The 24546-nt window shown below is 41.3% G+C and overlaps 2 protein-coding genes and 1 long non-coding RNA gene across 7 annotated transcripts; all 3 read right to left on the bottom strand.

Moving 5' to 3' along the window:
• Positions 1-987: 987 nt before the first annotated feature.
• On the bottom strand, positions 988-14820 carry esyt1a (extended synaptotagmin-like protein 1a). 3 transcript variants are annotated; one of them, XM_081704635.1, is made up of 31 exons: positions 14026-14816; positions 12480-12521; positions 10985-11119; positions 10768-10841; positions 10561-10633; positions 10381-10470; positions 10157-10212; positions 9782-9902; positions 9299-9475; positions 8545-8627; positions 8370-8418; positions 8085-8174; positions 7785-7886; positions 7596-7667; positions 7421-7507; positions 6973-7122; positions 6593-6772; positions 6225-6401; positions 5947-6029; positions 5562-5610; positions 5335-5424; positions 5092-5187; positions 4685-4756; positions 4310-4396; positions 3889-4035; positions 3655-3788; positions 3381-3479; positions 2800-2931; positions 2547-2652; positions 2343-2392; positions 988-2118 (listed from the first exon to the last, which is right to left on the bottom strand). In XM_081704635.1, exons 1-31 carry the CDS (start codon positions 14365-14367, stop codon positions 2091-2093), a joined length of 3273 nt encoding a protein of 1090 aa, XP_081560761.1. In that variant the 5' UTR covers positions 14368-14816; the 3' UTR covers positions 988-2090. The 3 variants fall into 3 exon arrangements, 2 of the variants coding, with proteins under 2 accessions (XP_081560761.1, XP_081560760.1); XM_081704634.1 differs by having other exon boundaries at positions 10157-10470; positions 14026-14817; XR_014119156.1 differs by lacking the exons at positions 988-2118; positions 2343-2392; positions 2547-2652 and having other exon boundaries at positions 3655-3811; positions 10157-10470; positions 14026-14820.
• A 1034-nt stretch (positions 14821-15854) lies between these two features.
• Positions 15855-18113, bottom strand: LOC145652959 (uncharacterized). 2 transcript variants are annotated; one of them, XR_014119250.1, is made up of 5 exons: positions 18043-18113; positions 17254-17398; positions 17117-17141; positions 16244-16266; positions 15855-16151 (listed from the first exon to the last, which is right to left on the bottom strand). It is a non-coding gene; the product is annotated as an uncharacterized LOC145652959 (long non-coding RNA). The 2 variants fall into 2 exon arrangements; XR_014119251.1 differs by having other exon boundaries at positions 17254-17368; positions 18043-18057.
• Positions 18114-19608: 1495 nt separating this feature from the next.
• On the bottom strand, positions 19609-24513 carry pa2g4b (proliferation-associated 2G4, b). 2 transcript variants are annotated; one of them, XM_027016522.3, is made up of 13 exons: positions 24337-24511; positions 23490-23618; positions 23261-23366; positions 23071-23140; positions 22838-22930; positions 22252-22315; positions 22095-22173; positions 21754-21832; positions 21535-21668; positions 21063-21157; positions 20732-20859; positions 20554-20607; positions 19609-20440 (listed from the first exon to the last, which is right to left on the bottom strand). In XM_027016522.3, exons 1-13 carry the CDS (start codon positions 24422-24424, stop codon positions 20375-20377), a joined length of 1185 nt encoding a protein of 394 aa, XP_026872323.2. In that variant the 5' UTR covers positions 24425-24511; the 3' UTR covers positions 19609-20374. The 2 variants fall into 2 exon arrangements, with proteins under 2 accessions (XP_026872323.2, XP_026872324.2); XM_027016523.3 differs by lacking the exons at positions 19609-20440; positions 20554-20607 and having other exon boundaries at positions 20841-20979; positions 24337-24513.
• Positions 24514-24546: the final 33 nt, after the last annotated feature.

The following is a 24546-nucleotide window of genomic DNA, read 5'->3' as shown; positions in this document are numbered from 1 at the left end:
CATTACCAAAGGACGACAACAGTGTGGAAAAAACCGTTTAATTGTAATGTATGAACTTAATGTATGAACGTAATTAAAACTAAGTTACAATATGTGTTTCTGCACTAATGGCTTAATTTAAGCACAACCAGACTTAACTACATCCAGACTATTGTTTGGATCGTCAAAATCTCTTCTGATTTTTTTTCCACTGCAGCACAACCTGCACTTTCTTACCTTTTTTGAATATAGTTATTTAATATCCGCTGTTTTCATCTCAACTAAGGTGGTCAGATGTCCGGTTTTAGGCTGGACAATAGGGTATTTCAGCTCCCCGTCCAGCTAAATGTCTGGAGGGACACCTACTTGCACTCTTTAGTACAGTAAAACAGTAATTACCTTCCACTGGTCAGCATTATTTCAGCGTGTCACTGAGTCCCATACATTTTGAAGCAAATACCTTGTATTGTATTGATTTAACATATTGCCATATGATCTTGTAGCTCATCTAAATGTAAGGGGTGCGTTACTCCGCTACTGAAGTGTTTGAGTGCGTGTGTGTACATGCAAACATCGCTAATACTGATAGGATTTGGCATTTCTGGGGATCCAAGCAAAGTTATGGCTGGGGGCTCTCTTGCGTATTGGTAAAAAAAAAAAAAAAACGGCTTTTTTACGTGGTTTGCCTAGTGGTAAAAACCGTCACTGCTACCTCACGAATGGGACACCTACTCCCAAATCTAAATCCTATCAGTGCAAATTCAAGATTTATTAATGATTGACAATTTAAATAGTAACTGAATAATTATTAAATATACTTCATTAATGCCTTAATAGTTATTAAATACCCTTAAACATTTCAATTTTTTAAAATTCCATTAAATATAAAAAGGGCATTACATAAGAAAAAAATCCAGTATGTGCACTTACCATTAACATTAATAAACAGAGCGGCATGATTTCCACACTCTTGACGGAGGTCAATTAAACCCAGTGGAAGCAAACACATTAGTTAAAGTGCAAAGAGCATTTTAATAAAACAGCTTCGTTACAGACTCTCAGTGACTCAGTTGGGTTTCCTCTCCACTTCCACGGGACAATTTTAATTAAGGCTTTTAAAAATATTCTGTAACAGTTCCAACACTAGCTGCAAGAGAACCAGTCTTTGACCATCGACACTTCCAACAAAAGAATTAATGTTGTCTCAAAGTCCTCAAAGATGATGACAAATACGTTTGTTTGCAACGAATACAAAAAGCACAGTGATTGATACATTACCGATATGTTAAAGATTTCAGAATCTGTGAAATTCAAAACATATATGAAACTCAAAACAGCCTTAAGGCAAACGTCGACACTTCTGATATACACACAGATAAATATCTTTCTTCCAGAAATCACTACACAGTGGACAGCAGTTTACCAGACTGGTAGCAAAATTGCATAAGGCAAAAAGTGCAAATAAATGCCAGAAAACGAATTAAAGCAATTAACTGAACTTAGCAAACAGAGCCCGACTGCAGCGCTAAGATCACATAAATTATTCTGATTTTCACAGCTCGTGTACTCTTAAAGCTAGTGTAACACGCGACACTTACCCCACTGTATAACTAATACGAATTCTACCCAACAGTAAATATATTCTAAGTTATTTAAAGAACCGCCCGGTTTTTTGAGAATAAAGCTGGTTAAATTAAAAAGAGTAAAAAATAACTATTCTTTAAAATTCGGATATATATATATATATATATATATATATATATATATATATATATATATATATATATATATATATATATATATATATAAACAATGTTGAAGTAATCAACCTTTTGTCAAAGAAAGGAACATAACAAATATAAGGAGAAGCAATGATGATGTGGACATCCTTAAGGGTTATTTTCCTTGTTGTGATTCTGCCGATATGTGCTGAGTCTTGCATACCGCCTGCCAAAAACACATTTGGTCATGTTGGGGATAAAAGCCCCAGTAACTACCAAACTTAAATCACAAGCATACAATGCACAAAGGTATATAGGTAACAGCAACATGCAAATGCAGCCTGGGAACCAGGGCGTAAAGTGACTGTGATAAAACCTCCCCAGGCCAGATCAGTTGGTCTCATCTGTTAAATCATACCTGGAAATGGACAAACCAAAGACATACAATTTTTAGAATTTACGATTTTTAGAATTTCCTAATGCTTTTATCCAAAGCAACTTGAGCAATTGAAAGTTAAGGGCCTTTTTCAAGGACACAACACTGGCAGATTGGCAGTGGTGGGGCTTGAACACACAGCCTTCTGATTATTATTTAAACTCCTTAACCATTGAGCAAAAGACAGCTGAGGAAGAGGTGCTTACCACCGTTGGTCGCCTGCTCTGAGATCCAATTGATTCAGGTCTAACTGGAGCTGAAACACAAAGCACCACACCGCATTATGATTTTCATGCTTAGCCATTCAGGAGTTTTATAAATAATGCAATGGTTGTGGTCTTTTGCAGTTTCTGATAATCTGACAGTAAAGCATTAAATGATATTTGAAACTGACAGTGCACATATAATACCTTGCCAATCAGCTCTCTCTCACGGCTCAAAAAAGAAACACTGTTTTTGACTGACAGGTCAAGGTGTCTTTGCATGGCATCCTCCAGGGAGAAGTCAAAATAAAACCTAAAGAGGCAAGCACCACACACAGAGTGAGGGAGCGCCTGAGGTCAAGTAACTCAGCAAGACACACAGTGTTAAATGAGCTCTGACAATGTTCATGTCCAGTCAGACTTAATTGAAGATTGCACTGATGAGTAAACTCTCAGTCACCTCTCATTGAACTCAGGATTAAGATCTCGCTTCTTCACATTGGTTTTTCTTTTGGTGCTTCTGTTTTTGTCGGGCTGGAGAATGAAGGAAACATAAGGGTCCAAGCCATCTTTGGAGCGGCATGGCAGCTTTCTACACAGCAAAGGTAAAAAATTGTGTCAGAGATGCTGAGCTCACCAGCACCACACTCTCTCCATCTGTCTATGAACGGCGCAGAGAAATGCCACCTATAAATGCTTTAGCGCATCAAATCCAGTCCTGCTCTAGAAAGCCTTAACAGAGCACATTAGGACAAAACTCACGATGGGGGTAACAGTGTTTTGACCCTGTGTACTGTATACAATTTAGCAATAATTCATTTGCTTGTTTGTGTGCATTGTGTTTATGTGATCTGCTGAATATCTGAGCTTTTAATATTTGGGTCTAGTAATGCTTAAAAGCCATGCTGAAAATAAGACATGTTGTGCACTGTAACCTTTTCACATGATTCAGTAATATGAGAAGGCAGGTACAGACTAAAGCACTAGCTTATACAATGTGTGGAGTACAGTTTAGTTATATACATAAGTGTAAAACCAGACCTGCAAGAACAGATAGTTATGACAAGTCTGTTCTCCTCAGTAGAATAGGCAATAGAGAGTTTCACTTGACCCCGCCCACTGGCTTGTGCATCTGCGTTTCTACAAATACAAATATTCAAACAAAAACAAATAAACACACACACACAGACACATACACACACACACACACACACACACACACACACACACACACACACACACACAATCTATTTAACAAGCCTTTGAAAATCACTGAAAATCAACCACTGTAGTTATGGCAGCATTTATGACCTACCCCTGGGCGGAGACTGTCCTGTGTCTGAGATCCTGATTGGCTGCAGACACTGTGTCAGCACTGGGGATGCTAAGTTCCACCTCTTCAGTGCCACTGCTAGCATCAGCATACTGTGCCCTCTTAGAATCCAGCAGCTTGACCACAGATAAGAGTCAAGCTTTGAAAAGACCAAGGATCAATCTAGCTGAGGTGCATACAGGACAATACTTCTGTGTGTGTATGTTCTTCTGTTACCTTGAGTTCAGCCCTTATTAATAACTGACTCTCAGGCAAGGCTCCATCCAAGGTGAGCCAGCGATCCAGCACCAAGGCCTGCTCTGCCATTATGTCCTTCACAGGCAGCACAACTGAACCCAGAGGCTGTCCCCAGCTATGGAAAACCTAAAACACACACACACACACGCACACACACACACACACACACACACACACATACACACACACACACACACACACACACACACATACACACAAACAATCTTGTCTCACATAAACACTGACTCGTGGATCATAAAATCACATCCTTAAACGAGATCTTTGAATATTATGGTTACAAATATAGTATCGTGTTGCTGGCAATCACAAATGAAAGACTGAATGAGTGCTGCCAAATGGTGTCACACAATTAAACTGATTCTTTACAAAGTGTTTGCACCTTCAGAATAAGGGTGTCCTCTCTGGGGTCATGAACCAGAAAGGAGAAAGCTTCGTCCCAGCGTGGAGATGTTGAGCGATCAGCAAGCTGTCAGGACAAGATGATAATGTGCCAGTGTGTACCTTTCTGTTTATGACAATACTAGTAAATACATAAATTAATTACTCAAATAACCATCACAGCTTTATTATATAGCTTTTGAAATCATGCATTGAACTTACTGTTCTTTACAATAACACTAATTTAAATAAAACAAATGTTTACATTTTCTGTACATGAATTCAAATGTGTGCTATAGACATTGCAGACAAAATGTACAAATGCAAAAGTATGTGTTAAACCCTTTGAAAGTTTCTAAACTTTACTGAGTCTTACTTTAGTCCTATAGGATATATTTCTGAGGGACAACTCAGCTCCAGCTTTTGGCTCTTTCCCATTCTTCTTCAACTATAAACAATAAAGTCAAGTAAAGTCAAGTCAAATCTATTTATATAGCACTTTTTATAACAGATGTTGTCACAAAGCAGATTTACAAATGTCTGAGTCCAAGTCCCCAGTGAGCAAGCCAAGGGGCCACAGTGGCAAGGAAAAACTCCCTAGAGCATGCGGAAGAAACCTTGAGAGGAACCAAGACTACAATAGTTACAATAAGAATTAACATCACTGATATCCATCAAATTTGACAATACCCATTGAACTCACAAGCACTAGAAACTGTGCATTAAGTTTTCCCAAGGGACATTTGCATCACTTCCATGTTAATGAATGAGAAGTAAACTCACAGGAAGACCATAGGCCCTTTCCACATACACAAAGAGCACAGCAGCAGAGGGCACAGCCTTATTTGCATAGGACTCCTGACACTGGTAGCGCAAGATCTGAACACCACACAAGGCAATCAGTCAGAATGTTTGAACAGAACATCAAGATATACCGATGGGCAGAAGTTCAATAGAATACGATGCTAATGTGATTTAGGGATGATTGTCTAAAGAATACAATGCACGGAATGAGGATGAGTTTACCTGCTCCAGTCTTAGTGGGTCTGAGACTCTTGGCAGCCATTCCATTAGTAGATGAACCCTTCCTGATTTCACATCATTCAGGGTGTACCACTATGACACACACACAAACACGCATGAAAATATTTGCATGTGAATTCATATGGACATAAACATTTAGGGGCATAGTCAGCGTTATCTGCCTACAAACAGACATGTCAAAGTCAGTCATCTTAAGATGAGCGACCCACCTGATCAGTATATTGGGCACTAATGAGGTCACTTAAATTCAGCTTAAACCTGCAAGCAAATAACTGATTATTAAAAAAATAATAATGACAATATATCATTTTTTAAACATTCATTTTACAGCAAGGGATATTATAACCAAAATGAATAAACAAACATACCTATATTAGTTTCTAAAATGTAACTATAATTTAGATACATACTGAACCCAGTACAAACATGTACGCAATGCAGCATACTGCAAGCATTTGAATAAGTAGGTATCAAGAAATCAAAACTGTCTAAAAATAAACTAGGTCTTCACTGATGCATAAGAGGCAGCACCATTGACAAAAAGAATAAATGCAGCATTAAGAAGGCAGGAAGAAGAAACTTCTTTCCCCTCACCTGCCGAGGAAGTCATCCTGATCCAGGTCTTTGTCATACATGTTGAATTGCACCTCCTGGCCTGGCAGTGCTGTGAGAATGACCTGCAGGAATATCTCTATCTTTAGGAATATCTCTCAACAATGATCAGAAATGCAAAGCAGAGAAGAACTGAGTGTATCAACATGTCCTTCCGAGTCAGAAAAATACAAAAAACTGAACATGTGGAGCCTATCATATAGCACTGAGGCAAAAACCAGTCAGATCCACTGTGATCATCCTCTTCTCTGTCAGCATACCTCATAAAGTTCGTTCCACACTGGGTTGAGGTTCTCTTTAATGACGTGGCTCTTAAAGGTCAGCCCCCCCACTTGGATCTTCATGTAGGGGTCACTCTTGCCCTTCATCATGCCACCCATGAAGCTATCCTTTGCAACAAGGTCATGGGCCTCCACCAGGTGGATCCGCAGAACACCCTGAAATATTAAAATGCTCCATTTTACATTTTACTTCTAAAATGACTAGAGAAACATACGCACACCTGAGGTTTCTGTTGGGCCAGTTGTGACCCCCCCCCCCCCCCTTACTATTAACAGAATCCTTTTTGAACATATTAGAGTTAAACTACTTCAAGCATTGTGGCTCCTGTAGTGCAGTGGCAACTCACCTCGATGGCAAAGCTGGAGTCTGGGCTGGTGTGCTCTGGAAGTGTGGGGGTTGGTAGAATGCAGGTTCCTCCTGTGGTCAAATCTGGTATGACACCTTCTTCTCCATCATCAGACAATGAAACTGAGGGGTACGGGGACACAGGAGTGGTGGAGCTGGCATCCTGGTCAAGCCACAGAACCTGAGCCCCACAAATGCAAACCACACCTTCTCTCATTGTTCTCCAACTCGAGTCTCAAAGGTGAGAGACTTAGAGAACTGAAACATTTAAGATGTAACTGTTTTACCTTAATGTCAAATGCAAAACCAAAACAAGAAAAAAGAACTATATTTACAAGAGAAACACTTGTAATTGGTCTATGTTTGAGAGGGTGCACTTACCCTCAGTATAATATTCATGTAGATGCGACTGGCAGGTCCAGACTTGTCCAGCTGGAACCACTGATCCATGCTGAGATCAGCCACAGACAACAGGCGTGACAGAGGAATGGACAGAGTGCCCAGAGTCAGAGACCTGTCATCATCTTTTACCTGGAGCAAACAGAGGAGGTGTACACAAATGAACTGAGAAGGCAGAGGTGTGTTTACTTAAAGCCATAGTGTTACCATGATCATGTTAAATGCTCACATGGCTAATTGGAGTGAGAGCCAATAACCCATGAAGATCATACAGATTTGGGGCTAGGTTCATAATGGTATTTTGGTCATTCCTTAAACACTCAACCTACACATGACAGATGTATCACAAGTGGCTTACAAACAACTGTATGTTGAGAGAGAGAGAAGACTGCCTAGAGCAATATGCAATAAATCAGCAACGATGAAATACCTGAATGTCAAGGTCCTGCTTGCGAGGGTCGTGGATGAAGAAGGTAAAGGCATCCTCCCACACGGGGTTGCTGGTCCCATAAACAGTCTGAAAGGGCAGGAAAGATATTTAACAAAAAACAAACAAACAAAGAAACTGTGTAGAGTTGATGAGCTTTACTCCACTTAAGCATCACCTTGCTTTCTTTGGTGGCATCCTGGATAGATAGTTGCACCATAGGGCTGGGGACCTTATTGCCTTTCTTCATCTGCAATAGAACATAGCATGGTATTAGCGCAGCATCTGCAGCATAGTCGTGATCCATATGTCAACAAAGCATAACACAGAGGAGCATGTTCCAAGAGAACAGCGCAGTGCCACTCACAGGTAGATCCTGTGCTCGGTCCAAGTACACAGTCAAGATGGCGGCTGAAGGCAGGTAAGTGGTCTTGCTGGAGACAGTGAGGTTTTGGTTCTTCTGGAGCACCTGTGAATTCAGTCAAGGATTGACAGTCCAGGTGGTAGGCCATATTACCAATAATTCTAAACTGTTTTTTTTTCCAAATACAAACTTCCACACCACTAGTGTCCTTTAACCTATGACCAAGCTTAATCTGTGTTTGAAGACCCTAGTCTTACAGTACGAGACAGTTATGGTTGTGTAACAAATATGGCTGGGTTTTACCTCACTAAGGCGCTCTGCAGAGGATAGCAATGAAAGCCACTCCAACCTAAGATGAACCTTGCCAGTTGGTGCATCCTTCAGAGTGAACCACTGAAACCACAGAAGGGGCAAGCAGAGCAAGAAAGGACTGAACTAGTTAGAATAACAGTATGGGATACATTGAGACGTATTTAAATGTGTTTAAAGAGAGGAGATTTACAGCTCCGTTAATTACTTAACTTGGTAAATGTAACTTTTTCTAGGGGAGAAGAGAACATAAATGAACAAATATAAAATGGTCTCTACCGCCTCCAAAATTCTTGCTTTCTTTACCAGGACCAAGTCCAGCTTGACTCTGTGAGCCAACAACAAGAGGCAGGCGGGGGTCAGAGACAATAACGTGGAGTTGGATGAAGAGTGTGACAGGGGTTTTCAGTTCACAGTAGTTACTGCTACTGCTAATAGTAGGATATGAGAATACCTTCCCAGGAAGTCATCTTGATCAGGGTCTTTATCAAACACCTCCACCTCCAGTTCCTGGCCAGGAACCTCATGAACTATTACCTATTACATAACACACAGACACAAACACAGACACACACACACAAATATACATATCCCCCCCCCAAACCATGCACACAGAAAAAAGAAAACAAGCTGACCATAAGTGGTTACAATGACTACTTCAAAATACTGAGACAACACAACATCAAGATATTGCACAATGATTACAGCAAATAAAACAGTGGTTATATACATGTATTTTAAAAAATCTTATTTTCCTGCTCCCCCACCCTGCTGATCTCATCTGATCACAGCACATGACAGTCACATCCTCTATCATGCAACACTTCTCTGTTACCAGTGTTGCCAGTGGTTACAACATTGTAACCACAGTTTTGGTTTGACTAAGTGTGACCATTCTGTCAGCTTTCAAAAGTAATGAACTAAATTTAAAAAAGAAAACAGCATATCTACTAATTTAGATACAAACATCAAATATTTATAATGAATTATTTATATGGATTGTTATTTTCCACAACATAATATGCTAGAAATTTTATTGAGATTTGACAGTTCTGTGTGCCTGTAATTCAGAATGAGCTTTTCATGTATTATATTTCAAATCTAGCTGAAAAAACTTTACACATGACTACCACTGCAATCCACTTTAAAACCACCACCAAACAGCCAGTCAGTGAGAGGCATCAACTCATTCTCGCTTTCTCTCGCACCTCATACATCTCCCGCCACTGGGGGTTGAGGTTGTTGTCCACGTGGTGGGACGTGAAGACCTGAGTGCCCACTCGCAGCAAAGCATAAGGGTCTGACTTGCCAGCGATTACACCCTTGATGTAATTGTCTTTGGCAGCCAGGTTCTCAGCCTCCAGCAGATGTATTCGCACTATTCCCTGCAAGAACAAGGCAACATGTGTCATCTAGACTTGGTGGGGGGGGGGTCGTCAGTTTTGTTCAATATATTAATGCACAACAAAAATTGTCAGAGCCTACAAACAAATCCAGCTGGTTTTGTTGCCACAGGCTAATTTTAGTGGAATATCCCATAATTCATAATATCAGTGACATTGTAACAGTCCATAACTGGGCATGAGTTATGTCCAGAAATCCAAGTCTTAAAGAGTTAATTTCCACGTACTGACGGAACTACAAAAGACTTCTTTATTGTCACAGCACTGCACCGACAGTAACAACATTACCCGCGGCAGGGGTGAACGGAGCTGTGCTACATGCAGGTCAGCCACCAAAGGCACAGTCAGGCGGTTAGGGAGCACCAGGAAAGAAGAGATGGCGTCCATTACCATAGTGTCTGACATGGTGCTGCAAACGAATGTGGGGTGGAGACAGGATCAGCATTACTGATGGTGGGACAGAATGGAAGCCCCTAGGTAATGATATTAAGTTGAGATAATGGTTGTGGTGCCTCTTAAAAGAAGAGTCTGATGGTAAAAATAACTTTAGAATCTGCGAGTCACCCCATGGCAGGATGCAAATAATCAGTCACTGTCCCACTGGTTTTTGCTATGGTTTTAATATCAGCAGCAACACAAAATACATCAGAGTACCCCACTTACCTCAGACCTGGAATATCCAGTAAGTTGGTAAGACCTGTCCAGTTGATGTCCAGCTTCTGTCGGAACAAAAGAAAGAACAGATGAATAGAAAGTAAAAGTGTAAAAGTGCTAAACACTCTGAAACAGCATAGTAATTTTGTGAAAATGGGTAAATGTATTACATTCTGTGGCATATATTTCTTAGGGTTTTCAAATTTTTGAAAAAAATGGAAATGGAAACTCACAGGTCTACGGATGAAAAACATGGTGATCGCTCCAACAAGAGGGACATCTCCTATCAGTGGCTCCAGGATCACCCTCATTTTTCCATGTAGCTGAGGATGAGAAGATGAAGAAGAAAAATCATTCAGGATCCTCTTTTTAACAGGGGAAATGTGCTGCTCTTCCATTCTTCAGATACGTACCTGAATTCCTTTCACTCCCGCTCTACAGAAGTACTTCTTCACGTCCACATTGATCTCTACATCTCCAGCATAGCTGCAAACAGGAGACCCTAAAATCAAGAACTCGCCTCCAAGTTTTTTAATGACTGGCTATCCATGATCATTTTTCTGACCGCATATTTCGCTTCGGTGATAAGTCAAGGAAACTGGGTTATAGAATGGACCAACCTGATGTAAATGTCTAGTAAGACCTGACGCTTGTCGTGCTCAGTGTGAGCTTTCACCCCCACCACCTTCATAGGCTGTAGGAACAAACGGCTTTAGACTCACATCAAAGATTTTAATAAAGCAACCACATTCACTTATGCAAACTGACAAAAATACCTGAACCTTGAGAACAATGAGCACAAACTATGAAGCAAGTTAAATCAGACAGAGGGCAAACCTTGTCTCCCAGGTTGACTTTGGTGAAGCTAAAGGTCTGAAGGTGGGCGCTGGAGGCTCTGATCGAGGGAGCCACTGTCTCCACCAGCAGCTTCTCCAGGTACTGTCCCACGAAAGGCCAGGCCTGCTGCAGAATCTGCACAACAACGGCTGCTTAGACACTGAAGGCTGTTTAACCAGCTGCTGAGAAACACAACCATCACATCACGGATACTGTTTTACTTGTGGCTAAGTGTATAAGGGAAAGTCAATATACAATGTAGTGCAGGACATAGCTGTAAGTGTAAATGTATATGCAAATAATAATGTGCATGTGTATGCACAAGAACGGAAAAAATATAAAAAGGCTAACCACCTAGATTTATATCATAGCACTTCCTGACTGAGCCGCAAATTATTTATTTTGTGTGATCATGTTACTATAGCACAGAGATAAACTATGGCCTTCTGCCTACATTTCTGAAAAGTGATGTACATCATTAATCATTCACTATTACAAAAATGCTGACAAATTAGCCAACTGAGTCAAAATTCTGCATTGCTTAATATGCTACCCACTGCAAAGCAGAAAATTTTTGCTTTAACAAAAAACAAACAGATTATGCTTTTCGAAGGTCTATGTAGAAAAGCATTGTATGTGTAGTTGCTTCAGAAGTGCTAAATATGAAGTATTAAATTTTGTGGTGCAAAACCTCTCATCTCCAGCTCCTCCCCCCTGCCTAAGGCGAGACCCAAAGCTTTAGAGCATGTGTGCTTTGTGGTGTGAGCTATCCTGAACTGATCATGCTCAACTACACGCAAACTATCTGTAAACTCTAAATGCTACTCAGACTGGGCTTCCTTTCCCCCGATCCCTTCTGATAGCATGGTTTGAAAATATGCTAAGGTCATAGTGTCACAAACAAAAGGGCTGCAGTCCAAAAGAAAGGGAAATGCGGTCTGCAGTGGCTCAAAGGTGGCTGGGTGGAGGCTATGTAGAAAGACAAAAAAGATCATGTGTTAGAGAGAGAGAGAGAGAGAGAGAGAGAGAGAGAGAGAGAGAGAGAGAGAGAGAGAGAGAAGAAAAGAGAGAGAGAGAGAGAGAGAGAGAGAGAGAGAGAGAGAGAGAGAGAGAAACCTTGGAACAGTGTGGGCTTGTGCAAGACCAGCTTAATTTTGCTGATGATCTCCCCACAGTCTCTGCTTTCTGCAAGACTTTCACTGTATTATAGCAAATCAGTTTAGTTAGACCCACTGCAGAGGACTGCTTATAAAAAGCCATGACTTTCCATTTTAGATGATCTGTACTGACTAGAGCTCCTAAACTGTTAATGCAAAGACCTGCAAAGCACCAAAAGGTGTATGACTTTTAGAAAATTACACATGGAAATGTTGTGCTAGGGAGCGCATACGTTAAACTGCTGAAATACGTATGCAAAAGGTGAACATTTCAGTATATTTCCTGGATTTTCATATAGATGTACAGGAGTACATTTGATAATGGTACAGTACTATACCTTATTTAGCCATTCCACTTTCTCCACATCTGGAAAGTTCACCTGCACAAAATAACAAACAGAAACTTATATATACTCTGTCAGACATAAGCAGGTCAATGCGGCATACTGAAAAGATGAAGCCCCAGTTTGGGCACTACTCGGTATTTAGAGGATTTAGTGGAAGATGTAAAACTTGAATGGGATTCTAATGGCGGGAAGAAAAAGAGCAACGTGACAAATGGACGATTTGCAGATTGGATCATGAGATCAGACTTGAGGTAATCTGTTTCTCTCAACCCCTGGAATTAAAAGATACATTCTTTTGAGAAACTAAATATATGGGATAATGTGTTGTTGTCACAATGGTTACAAGTATGTAAGTATGTGTCTAAGTAAAAAAAATTAAAACCTCTAAGGAAGGGTGGGGACTATGCAGTTATCTGATTATGTATAGCCAGGAACTATGACTAGTAATTATCAGTTACCATCAAACTCATGTCCAGATCATGAAACCTCTTAAAATTTGTAATATTGAAAAATTGTACCATTTCCTATATAACATAGTCATATCTAAGTTAGAACAATGATCCCCATACATGTTCATGTGTACTCTTCATGTATAACAGCTTTATTTCCAAACAGCAGGTTTCTTGATCAATCAAGACACATCACCAACCAAGACAAATCTACTGAATGTCCATTACTAGCTGATTGGAACCGAAGCTCAAATCAAGCTCAGAATCAAAGTAGCATTTGTCCGAATTGGTGGCTTTCAAATACAATTCCCCTAAAAATTGCACAAGAGAATAAAAGGGGGGCGTATTGAAACAGTAAGTTAATAAACTTGGGGAGACCCAACCAGACAGCTTCCAAGTACCAGGGACTTGCTCTCTTTTCCAGTTAATAATAGCTTCAGAAATTCATCAGACTTTTGCTAAATATTTTCACAACACTTCAGACCAAATTCTTCACATAACATTTGATTTGCACAGCCTATCTTAGTATCTCATGGGATGCTGATTCATTCTCTGGAGATCGGATCCTTAAATGTCCAAATATAGCCAGGGCTGGTGGGGCTATGGAATGCGACGGCGTTAGCAGGGGAGGAGAGGAACACCGCAAGCAGGGTGCAAGTGAAGAAAGAGAAACACACAAGCCTGTGAGATGCGTCTAATGGAAAGAGTATGAGCGAGATAACAGTGCACGTCAGTAGCGTTGTCCCTGTCATCACTTTCTCCAGCCCGTCTGGCAGTTTTTGACATATGTATTTGTGCTCTAATGGAATAAGTGGAATACCTCTTCACATAATAGCCCCAGTAACGACTGTTGTATTGAGAGTAAGTCTATATGCTACTGAAAAACCAATTCTGATAGCTCCATAAAAATCGCTCTCGTCGCGTCAACCGTAAGCGCAATTACCAAAGACACTGTACACAACATATTGAGGTTTGTTCGCCTTGGACGAAAAGATCAAAGCCTTGCTTGCAGTTGTTTAGCAGATGTTCACTTGAAAAAACACCTGTGCTGATACAGACAAGTAAGTCAATATACATTAAATCCTTACCCATGCCGGTAGATCACGCTTGCTTCTGAAAACCTGCGTGGTAGTGTAACCTTTTTCATTCTCCATCAAATACATGGCGCTGTGCAGTCGTGTCTGTTTTGCATCGCGGTGGTGTTTCCAACCCATATACACCGCAAGTCCGAATAGAACTAAACTGATACTTAACCCGAAATAACCCGCTAAGTAAACGGGCAGCAAGGCACCGAGGCACTTTGCGAATGATAACAAGGCAGTAATAAAACGTTTCCCTGTGGTACCCCGAGGCTGCAAGTCCTCAGGCATGGCTGAGTCTGCAGCGTCAAGACCACCACCGACACTCGGCCCTGCATCTCCAGATGACATCGCCACGTCTCGCTCTGTTGTACTGGTACTTTTACAGAAGTTCCGCGTTCAGCAGTAACTCTTACGTTTTATACGCATATAGATTGCATACATTTGCGCTTGAAAAAAAAAATGTTTAATACATTTCATTTCAACAAGTTTTCTCAGCAAAAAGCGCCAGAGGTTTCGACGGACATGGCTTGCGTACCGCTAAGACTGTAGAATTTTAGTTTCTCTGGCATAGAGGGCGTGTTTTGCAGGCGGCAAGCCCTCCTTGTTTTTGCTCTTCCTTTTCACAAACTTAACCCCAAAAAGTCAGACCTCACTAGTTCTTTACTATAAAAAAAAAAAGCAATCTACGCGATACCTTATTGCCTACGATAGACGGACACAGCCCAAAAGATCGCATCCGTTATTGTGCAGACGGGAGTAAATGGTTAATTAAAGCTAGCAGCCAAGTGCTGTGGCCCTATTCTGGTGGTCCATATGGAACCTCAATTCTATCTGATAGTGTAGTGCCAGAGGTTTTCACAATATGTGACGAGCAAAGCTGTCACTGCTTTTAGAAATGATATATTAAAGCCTGCGGGCTGATTATATATATTAAGGGGGAGTAGATACCTTACTGTATCAAACACCCAAACATTTTTTTAAAATATAAGATTTGGGTTTTTAAAGACTTAAAACTAATATCAATTGCAGTCAAAGCTTATAGAGCCAGATGATTTTTAAAAACATTTATTTTCGTGGTCAGAGAATAAAATTAAAATGAGTTGCCATAAAATACATTACTTGACAACTTTTCAGTAGTGCGGACTCCCCCACACACACGTTCCTTAAGAGCAATCAGATTTTGACAAGAAAATGCCGATTTAAAAGGTTGTGCAATCCATACGTGGGGATTTTGTCTAATAGCTTTCCACACAAAATCCGGCCACAGCACAGCAACAACCATCAAATTTGTTTTACTAGACTTACAAGCTTGGTCATTTAATCGTAGCGTAGGTGGTGGGGTGTGAGCATAACTAAACTAAAACTGACACACGCAAGCCATACACGCACAAAATTGACTCGGCAAAAACCGAGCTGTCCTCAAGAGCTTTTTAAGACTCGTTAATGCAGGAGCTTAATCACCCTATGCCTGAGGGAGGGTGGAGACGTTACTGCATACCCCCCTACACCAGCAGTTCTGCAGTGATAACTCAATATAGAGCAGTGAAAGCTATACCTGTCAAATTAAAGTACCATTAAGCACATACCATCACACAGATACAGCAAATCCACCTGTCTAAATACTGTATCAGTCTATAATTAGGAATAGACTACCCAGTGTGCTCATCACATTAGAAATTATATACTTTGGGTCAAAAGGGAAAACTACCAGTCTTGCATACAGAGCCAGTCTGAGCACTCCATTCAGCATTACCGATGCCTCGTTTACTCCTTCAGAGCATGACTTCCAAAGTGAACACAGCATTCATCAATTCCTCAATGACCACACAAATACATATTTTTAAACATTTATTGAAAGGTATTAACAAGAGAAATGCTGAGCTAAGGAGGCTGGAAAGTCCAAAGAGAGTAAGGTCATCACAACCAAGATCCAACTGTCCTGCCAGGCAGTCCTCTGAAGGAGGTAGCAGTCTTGTAGGTGGTGAGACAGATGGCAATGTCTTCAGCTGACGTTTCCACAAGACTCTCGATTAAGGGGGAAATCCAAGATGAAGCACCCTTCCCTCAGCTGCAGCAGACAGGTTGCATTTTACTTGGACCTCTGCCTCATCTTTCTCCTTTTACGCTTCAGCCTACAAAAGAAAAAAGACAAAACAAGTGAGCTGTCCCTCCCCACTGTGCCAAAGTGGTCTGAAGAAATTAAGTCAGGTGAGTTGTTACATACCTACGCATGCGCTTCTTTCTCCACTGGGGGGGGGGACACCACAAACACAAAAATGAAAACACTTATGAAGCACAGGACAGGCAGTCTCACCTGGACAGCTTTACATTATGTTAATAGGTCAGGTTTAAGCATATCCGAGTTAATGTAATAAAGGTGAATCGAGAAAAAAAATAACAAAAAACACATTGAAAAGGTACGTATTTAGCTAGCTCCCTTAGAACAGCAACATGCACGTCCATCCATACCAATGTTAACTACTGCAGGTTAAATCTAACTGCTGCACAAAAAGTGAACCACAGATGACGCAGCTGAGCTACATCTATACCGCCAATGCCAAGACTAGTGTTAAATAACGTCTTTTCTAACTAGTGACAGCACCTTCAAGGCCCGTAATACAGAATCCATTGATAGCTAACGCTAGATAGCCAACTAGGTAGTGCCAAAAGACAAGCTTTACTGCCAAATCTGTATGACCTAGGCAAGCTACGCCTGGAGAAGATCGTCTGCTAAATGGCGTAAATGCTGTGTTTATTTGCAAGGTCGCTAACATCACAGCTAGCTAGCCATGTCGCTTCATAGTTGTGAAGCAGTGCCGACTCGACTCGCTTCACTACAACTAGCGATATCTGAAGAAAAAAAAAGACGCCATTTTTGATCTTTTGTTGGATAACTACGAAACTCACCGGTTAACATCGGACGGACAAGATTTAAGGGAGCAAAACACTTAGGCTCAAATGTGATCATCTAAAGGTGTAGCATTAGCCAATATGACTAGATCCACAAGCAAGCTAGCTAACCAACTAGCCACGGTATCCACATTGTCTCTAGCCAACATGGGATATATACTTAACCCGATAATAAACGACCACTTACCTTCGCTCTCATATTGGAGACGTTTCTGTAGAGGGAAAAAAGACTGAAAATGTTAATGGATGAACCTTCATAAGTCTTGATTAATTTGGATTGTTCTGGCTGCTCTAAACAACTATAAAGAACAGCAACTTCCTCACCTCGACAAGCGAAGGCAACGACTTCAAGAGGACGTCATGACGAACGCGCAGGTCTTTTATATCATTAAATACGTCACATTCTCGCGACAGCGTCAATGGTTCTGGGTAATGAATTCTGTCGTGGTAGTAGAGGTAGCTTATGGAACTGAGCAGAAACCACCAAGTGTGATTATTGTGAAGGATAGTAGACCAGCGTAATGGACTTAAAAACCGACATTTAATTGCGCCTAGACCAAACTCTCTCAAAAGATGTATGTATATCGAATATTACTCTCAATGGGATACATTGGGATAGAATCGTGAAACAACCAGATGTTTGTAATAAAGTGAAACAGTAATCAACATTAGACATCCAAATGACACCTTTTCCGAACAGGCCAGTCATAAATTCATACTTGAATGACTGTTAGAATACATAATCTTTTTCACAGAGAGCATTAATTTTTTTCCTAAAAGTTATGATAGAATTAATTTGAGGCTAAAAGGCGCACATACACCTAGACTAAACATTAAAATTCTTTCAAATCCATACAGTATTGATGTGTCTACCAGTTTACGTCCATAAGAGACTAAAATTTCAAAATCAGTCAATAGAAGTGTCTTTCAAGTTTTATTTACTGTTATTGCATTTTCATTGGGTCAGATATGTATTGCCTTTTAATTGTTTAACTGAATTACATAGGGTAAACTTCCAGAAGCTTCTCAACATTTCAAGCTTCTCAACATTCTCAATATTTGCCCACTCTTGATGGCAGAACTAGTATAATTCATGTTTATAAACTTACTTACATCAACCTTGTAGGAATCTTTGGATCACTGTACTGAATATCCAGTTGTAACTGCATTTCAACTTGATATTGTTTTATATCTAGATAATCCATCACGGTTCAGTTCAGTTTCAGAAGTGCACTTTCAGTAAGACACATCCACAACATGCACCCTTGTGTTCACTTTTTCCTCCATACAAAGCACTCAGTTATGGCCAATTAGTTTCATTTCATCTGACCAGAGAACACTTTCTTTGCTCAGGTGATTGCCAGCAAACGTCTGTTTGTTTCTTTGCTAATCTTGGAGTAGGGGCTTCTCCCCTCCATGATGACCTTTTTGGCTATTGTGATGTTAAGACTCTGTGGATATGGATAACTTAACATGATACCCCCAACCTCTTCCCCAGTTCTATTGCTGTTGTCTCAGAGCAGTATATCTTTTCAAATCAAAGCTAATTCCATTCGGGAATTTTTGTTTGTAGATTGCTCTTGAGGAGCTAGAACTGTGAAAGGTCACGATTTATTTAAAGTCTTGCCCTAATTGCTTCTCATTTAAGGGTGAAAAGGTAGGCCCTTAAATACAGTTGCAGGTGCACTTACCTCCTAATTATGACAAATGGCCAATCAGAAGCTCTTAAAAGGCAAGGCTTCAATTTCTGAATCTGTTTAGACAGACAACTTAATATAAACCTTTAACCCAATGAAAATCTGATAGTGAATTAAAGTTTAAAAGGTCTCCAATTAATTTAAAATTACCTCCAACTCGAACAAAGTAGATGACTTAAATAACACCAAAGCAAATGTATAGTAACATGTAGAGTAAACCTTGGCTTTAACTGGGAAAATGTTATTTCTTAATAAATGATTAAGGGCCTCTCATGTTGAAGTAACATCAATTCAAATATTATACCACTGCTTTATTATCATAGTACTACAGAGAACAAATAATCAAATTCGCCATACAATAAAGCCAGCTATAATGGTAAATCAAGCACTTTCCTACAATCTCTTTACTATTAAAAGAACTGCATTTATGTAGACATCTTTTAACTTTCATTTTACATTATAGGATTATCTATCATTACAACTACTGTAATAAATTCACTGAAAAACCATCCTCTGACAACATAACTAAAACTACTCTGACAAAACACTTGTTCACAACTAGGCTACTTTAAATAACTAACATCTGACCTTAACAAAAGATCTGCTATTGGAGTGAGATTTGTTATTGGAGTTACACTGTAATGTTATAAAATTTATTTAAATTTTGATGACATCAGTTCAGAACCATGCTCTGCAATTCTTGTCAGTGTTGTGGTAGAGCTGTTTTAAAGGGGTGGAGGACTAAGAAGTATCTCCTTATTTTAGGCTACCCGATAAAAGTGAAGAATCCAAGGACTATCTTGAATGGGGCCAACTTGTCATTCACCAATTATTCCCCACATATATACTTTTATATTATCACAAATAACCTGGTTATTACTGGTTAATGTTGGTTGTGAAGGCAATTAACAAGAATTTCAAAACAAAAGTAAGAACAAACCAAAAAGGCAATACAGGAGAGTTAGAAAATCACACTAGGTGCTAAATTGGCCAATTTCATTTATTCTTTTGACAATTATAGGAAAATGGCATGATCATTTTTGCTGTCAGGCTCAGACACAGCTCAACTGAAACTAAAACAACTGCCAAGTGCCGTACTCTATTGACAGGGAAAATTAAAATGACTAGTGAGTTCCAACCGACAGTAGCAACACCAGACTACATCACAATATAGTGAACATATCCACTGTTGTTGCACATTGCTGCAAAGCTCATACCAAAGTTGGAGCATTCGAACATCTAAATCCAAACTATAACATCAACTCATCACAAAAGGAAATCGGAATATTCCAAACCGGAGTCTCAGGTATAAAATAATCATTGGCACACTGCAGTGACGATACTTCAACGGTGCTGCCACTTTGCTTTTATTTTCTGTGATTGGTTTTACAGTGACAGTTTGTAAAAAGAGAGGGGCAAACCCCCCACCCCACCCCCCAACCCCCAAACACATGCCTCCTGTAAACACAGGCAGTTAGGTTGTATCTAGCGCCTGTTCACCTGCAACTACCACTAGCCCATCACAAGGACGTTCAGACCGCATGCCGTTTGGGCTTGCATGGATGACATGTAGCCCAGAGCAGTCTTTCGTAGCTAACTCGGAGGCATGTAGACAGACAGAAGGCTAGGCTGGAAGGCTTCTCAGTGGGGCATGGCGGGACTCGCTTTGAAGGTTCTGTACTTTGGGTCATTTGGAGGACATCTCTCTTGTCGGTCAGTATAGCTGATGAAAGGGGGCAGGGGAGGATCTACTTGGCAGTCTCGTTCTCCACCTCCATCGGCTGTCCTGTTGCATTTTCTACCGTCTTCGTTGCCTGGGAACAAATAGTCACAGGTGTAACGGTGTTCCAAAATACAAAAAAAAAAAAAAATTATTAATTAAGTACGCAAGTTCTGGTATGGATTTCAAACCGAAAAGAGAACCAACCTTCTTTTTCTTTTTCTTTTGTGCTTTCCGGCTGGCAGAGCTTTGCAACAAGGCCTGCAAACAGAGGCCCCAGAGATCAACCAAAAATAACCAGACGCATTCATTTTATTACCAAAGAAACAAAAATTATGAAAGCGGTCAAGAGGTCAGAACTGCAGCAGCTTCCATCCCATCTTACCTTCAGCTCGGGGTCCTGCACCTCGTACTCGGACTTGTAGAGGTCCGGCTCGAAGGATCCTCCAGTGATCCGCAGGGGCCCATTGGCCATGAGCAGCACGGTGAATTTAAACTGCGCAACATACTCGCCTGAGGAGAGAGAGGATGACTTAGGTGGAAGGAAACGAACCACAGAGCATGTCGCTAGCATCAGCGTTGGTCCAGAGGCATCCAGCGGTCAGCATGCGGCTGTGAAAGCCTGACTTGGCCCTGTGCAGATTAATGCACTTAGGTTTGGTTTGCCTTTCTGTGAATGACCCAGTGTGAAGTGCATGGGTGTGCTGATGACGTACCTTCCTTCTCGTGCAGCACGTTGAAGGGCTGCAGCAGCTCGTGCTTGGCACACTCAACTACGCCCATACGAGCCTTGCTCTCATCCTCAAATGCCCTGAGGGAGGGCAAAAAGATATGTGTAAGAGAACATGGGATGACCAGAGAGTGGGCTGTCAATCACAAAAGGTGACAAATGATGTAGAACAAATAAATCAGATTTATTTGCACATTTATTTGCGCACTAATTGCAAATAAAAGCTGCCCTTGGATGAATGTGACCTAACTCAGCTTCAGATTTTGTGTAACGATTTCCAAAAATATTTTGACTACACAGAGCTGAGCCATTCTAGAAATATCCACAGGGTGGGGCTATTACAGAGGATGCCATACAGTGTTCGTGGCAAAATGCTGTCCCAGACTGATGCATTTTGCTGTATAGTTCAACATCTTTACTGCGAGACATCTGAAAACGTCATTAAAGCCCAACTTTACCTGAGGGTGAAGGGCATGGCATCAAAGCGTCTCTCTACCTCACTAAAAAATATTCTTGAAGTTTTCATCTTTAGCCCATACTGCTTGCTCGGGTCTCGCTTGTAGACAGTGGTCCTCTGGCCTGAGTCTTTAGCCTAGTTGTCAGGGAATATTGTAGAACACTGAGATTATGCAGAGGTTTATACAATATGCAAAAGCTGAGAGCAAGTTGGTGCTCACTTTTCCCTCGCCTGTGCTGATCAGCACATCCACAGCATACACCTCGTGCACGTCAAACTCAGCCTTCTCGTGGTCCTTCCTGAACAAGGGGTGAATGACTCCAAGTCAACTCTACACTTGCACAAACAGTGCCATGGCCACACCGGTGACATGCTTTAGTTTGCAAGACGCAAACTACTTCTTGCATCCGATTAGCAACATCAGTGTGGCAAATTCTATTCGGAACCAACTGCTCTTGCAAAGAATCGTGAGCTATAGGATTCCGCTAGCTACATGTACCCTATGGTAGCTATAGGAATAATATTACGGTAACCATGCGTGGGTTGCCTATGCCTCCTGACCTCTGCTGGTCCGTGGGGTTCTGGATAATGGTCTTCTCTCCGTCAATGACATGCTGCTTCAGCTGATGGGACAGCATACCTGCAGAGAGACAGGAGTGGCAGTGGTGAGACCAAGGAGCCATATGGTCCAAGGTGCGCTTACTGCCGTGTGCCTCACCTTCGATGGCCATGCATTTGAAGGACTGAGCAATCTTGTCCCAAGCTTCTGTGACCTGCGTGTTCTGAAACGAAAGCAGAAAACAAGCTATCAGTCTGACTGAGAACAACCACTCAGGAGACACACACCAATACAGCACCTGTCAGCTCATCCAAACTCTATGAATTAGAATAAAAGGAAAAAAATAAAAGGTTACTTTATTTCAGGAAAAGAAATTAGCTTATGTTCCTCCTGCTATTTTTTTTTGCCCCAAGGAAGCATTAGTCAAGGTCAGAATCATTAATAAAGTAATTACAAAAGGGATGTTCAGAAACTGACCTATTCAACCAACACCACTCAGGCAGCAAGCGTTTCCTTTATTAGTAAAGAGTTAAAATTCATCGAGCGCCAATAAAACAGGCTTTGTTTGTCCAGATGTGCCATTTCTCCTCAATATGGGATCACAAGCAACCCCTTAATTATCAGGTATCAGACAGCCTAAATACTTATCATCTAGATTCAATCTCTCACATGAGGCACGAACTGGTCCCAGGTCTGCAGCTCTAAGTCCCATCACACCGCAACACCCCTGCTGACACACACATACCTGATTCCCAGGCTTAACCAGCCTCAGAGCTGCTTCAGCACAGAGATGAGCTGCTTTGATCACATCGGCTGTCCTCCCAGTTACTGGAGTGTCCTGTCAGAAGAGCCAGATGTGAACACATTAAAAGTGTCATGGTTATTGGGATTGGACAGTCATGTGGCTTACAGTCAAAACAACACCAAGACACTCATTTAAGTGTGTTATATGCACAAAGTCCATATAGAGTGACTAACCTTGGTAGCACCAACCACAAGACTGTGTGCTACATTGGAGATGAAGCCATCCACATGAACTCCAAGATCACTTCAGAGAGAAACAGACACAGTGACCAGGGCAGGGAACATTAGGGTAACCCGACTCATTAAAATAGAACAGACTACAAATACAGAAGGAATCCAGAAAGGAAGGTAGTGCAAGTATTACATTTTAACTAAGTCGCCGTCTTGTAGCGTATAGTCAGGGTCACTCTTCAGAGGTGAGAAGTGACACACACAGTTGTTGACGGACACGCATGTGGGGAAGGCGATCCCTGTGACAGAGACACACACACACACACACACACACACACACACACACACACCTTGAAAACCACCAACTTTTCCATGAAATGTCACCCGAGCTGATCTATGTACGGCGGTACTGTCATATCTACCTTTCTTTATTTCCTTCTCCTTTTTGAACACTTTGCTGGTCTCGGCGGCAATGAAGGCGTCCCCTTTATCGCACAAGTCAAGCACGGAAACGCCGGGCTTCGCTGCCTCCGCCACTGCCCGCAAAGCCTCTGGGAAAGAAGAGCCGAACAAGCAATTGCAGTCGAGCAAAAAGCAAAAGCATTTTAAATATACCCGCTGCCAGCACTGCACCAGGCGATGAGATACGAAGCTAACCCCCGTTCAGTGACTCCCGTTCTCGTCGGCGTTACACACGCTTTAACCGAACAAGGTTACCACTACTACCACAGCAACGCTAGCCAGCTAGCCGACCAGCTAGGCATGGACGCGGAACTCCCACTTTGTTCACTGCCCAATTAGTGCATTAAGCAATTGCATTTCTCAAGCGAGTTTAAATTACATACAGCTGACCACTACAGCACGTTAATACTCTGCACAGAGCGTGATTAGCTTGTACTGCCGTCCGGCGGGCAGCTCGCGCTTCACGTGCACGTAGGCTGTCGCGCGCCATGGCATGCGCGGCTGAACTGCAGCTATACATAGCTGGTATTAACGTGCTAGCTAGCCATTTTAAAAGCAAATTTTACAAGCTCCCAGCAAACGTGTAAACGGCGTTGTTTACTCCAAGAAATATATTTGTTTTACCTGCAATAGTAGTGAATTCTTAAAATAAAGTGACAATATATTTTTCCTACTAAACTCCCTTATCGGCATCAGACTGAGATACACATGGCCGCACAGAAGCTACATACCTAGCCGGCTAGCTAAATGACACTAGGATTTGGACTACGATGATTACCTTAACATGAAACGTTCAGGCACACTTACGATTTGCTATATCAGCACCCATTTTATATTTGGTGACGACCAAGTCGTCAGCAATAGTCTGCTCCTGCTGATCGTCGTCTCCTGACATTTTTTTTTTCAGTCGGCAAACGTATAGCGGTGAACTTTTTCTCTCGGTTGTAACCACGCTAGTTCCACACTACCAGAGCCTGTCTAAAGCTCCAAGATGGCCGCGCGCAGCACACATTTTCA

Source organism: Electrophorus electricus, chromosome 21 (assembly GCF_041902795.1).
Source record: "Electrophorus electricus isolate QZ-2024a chromosome 21, ASM4190279v1, whole genome shotgun sequence".
NCBI lineage: Eukaryota > Metazoa > Chordata > Actinopteri > Gymnotiformes > Gymnotidae > Electrophorus > Electrophorus electricus.
Note: the sequence above shows the minus strand (reverse complement) of the source record. Positions and strands in the feature narration are given on the sequence as shown.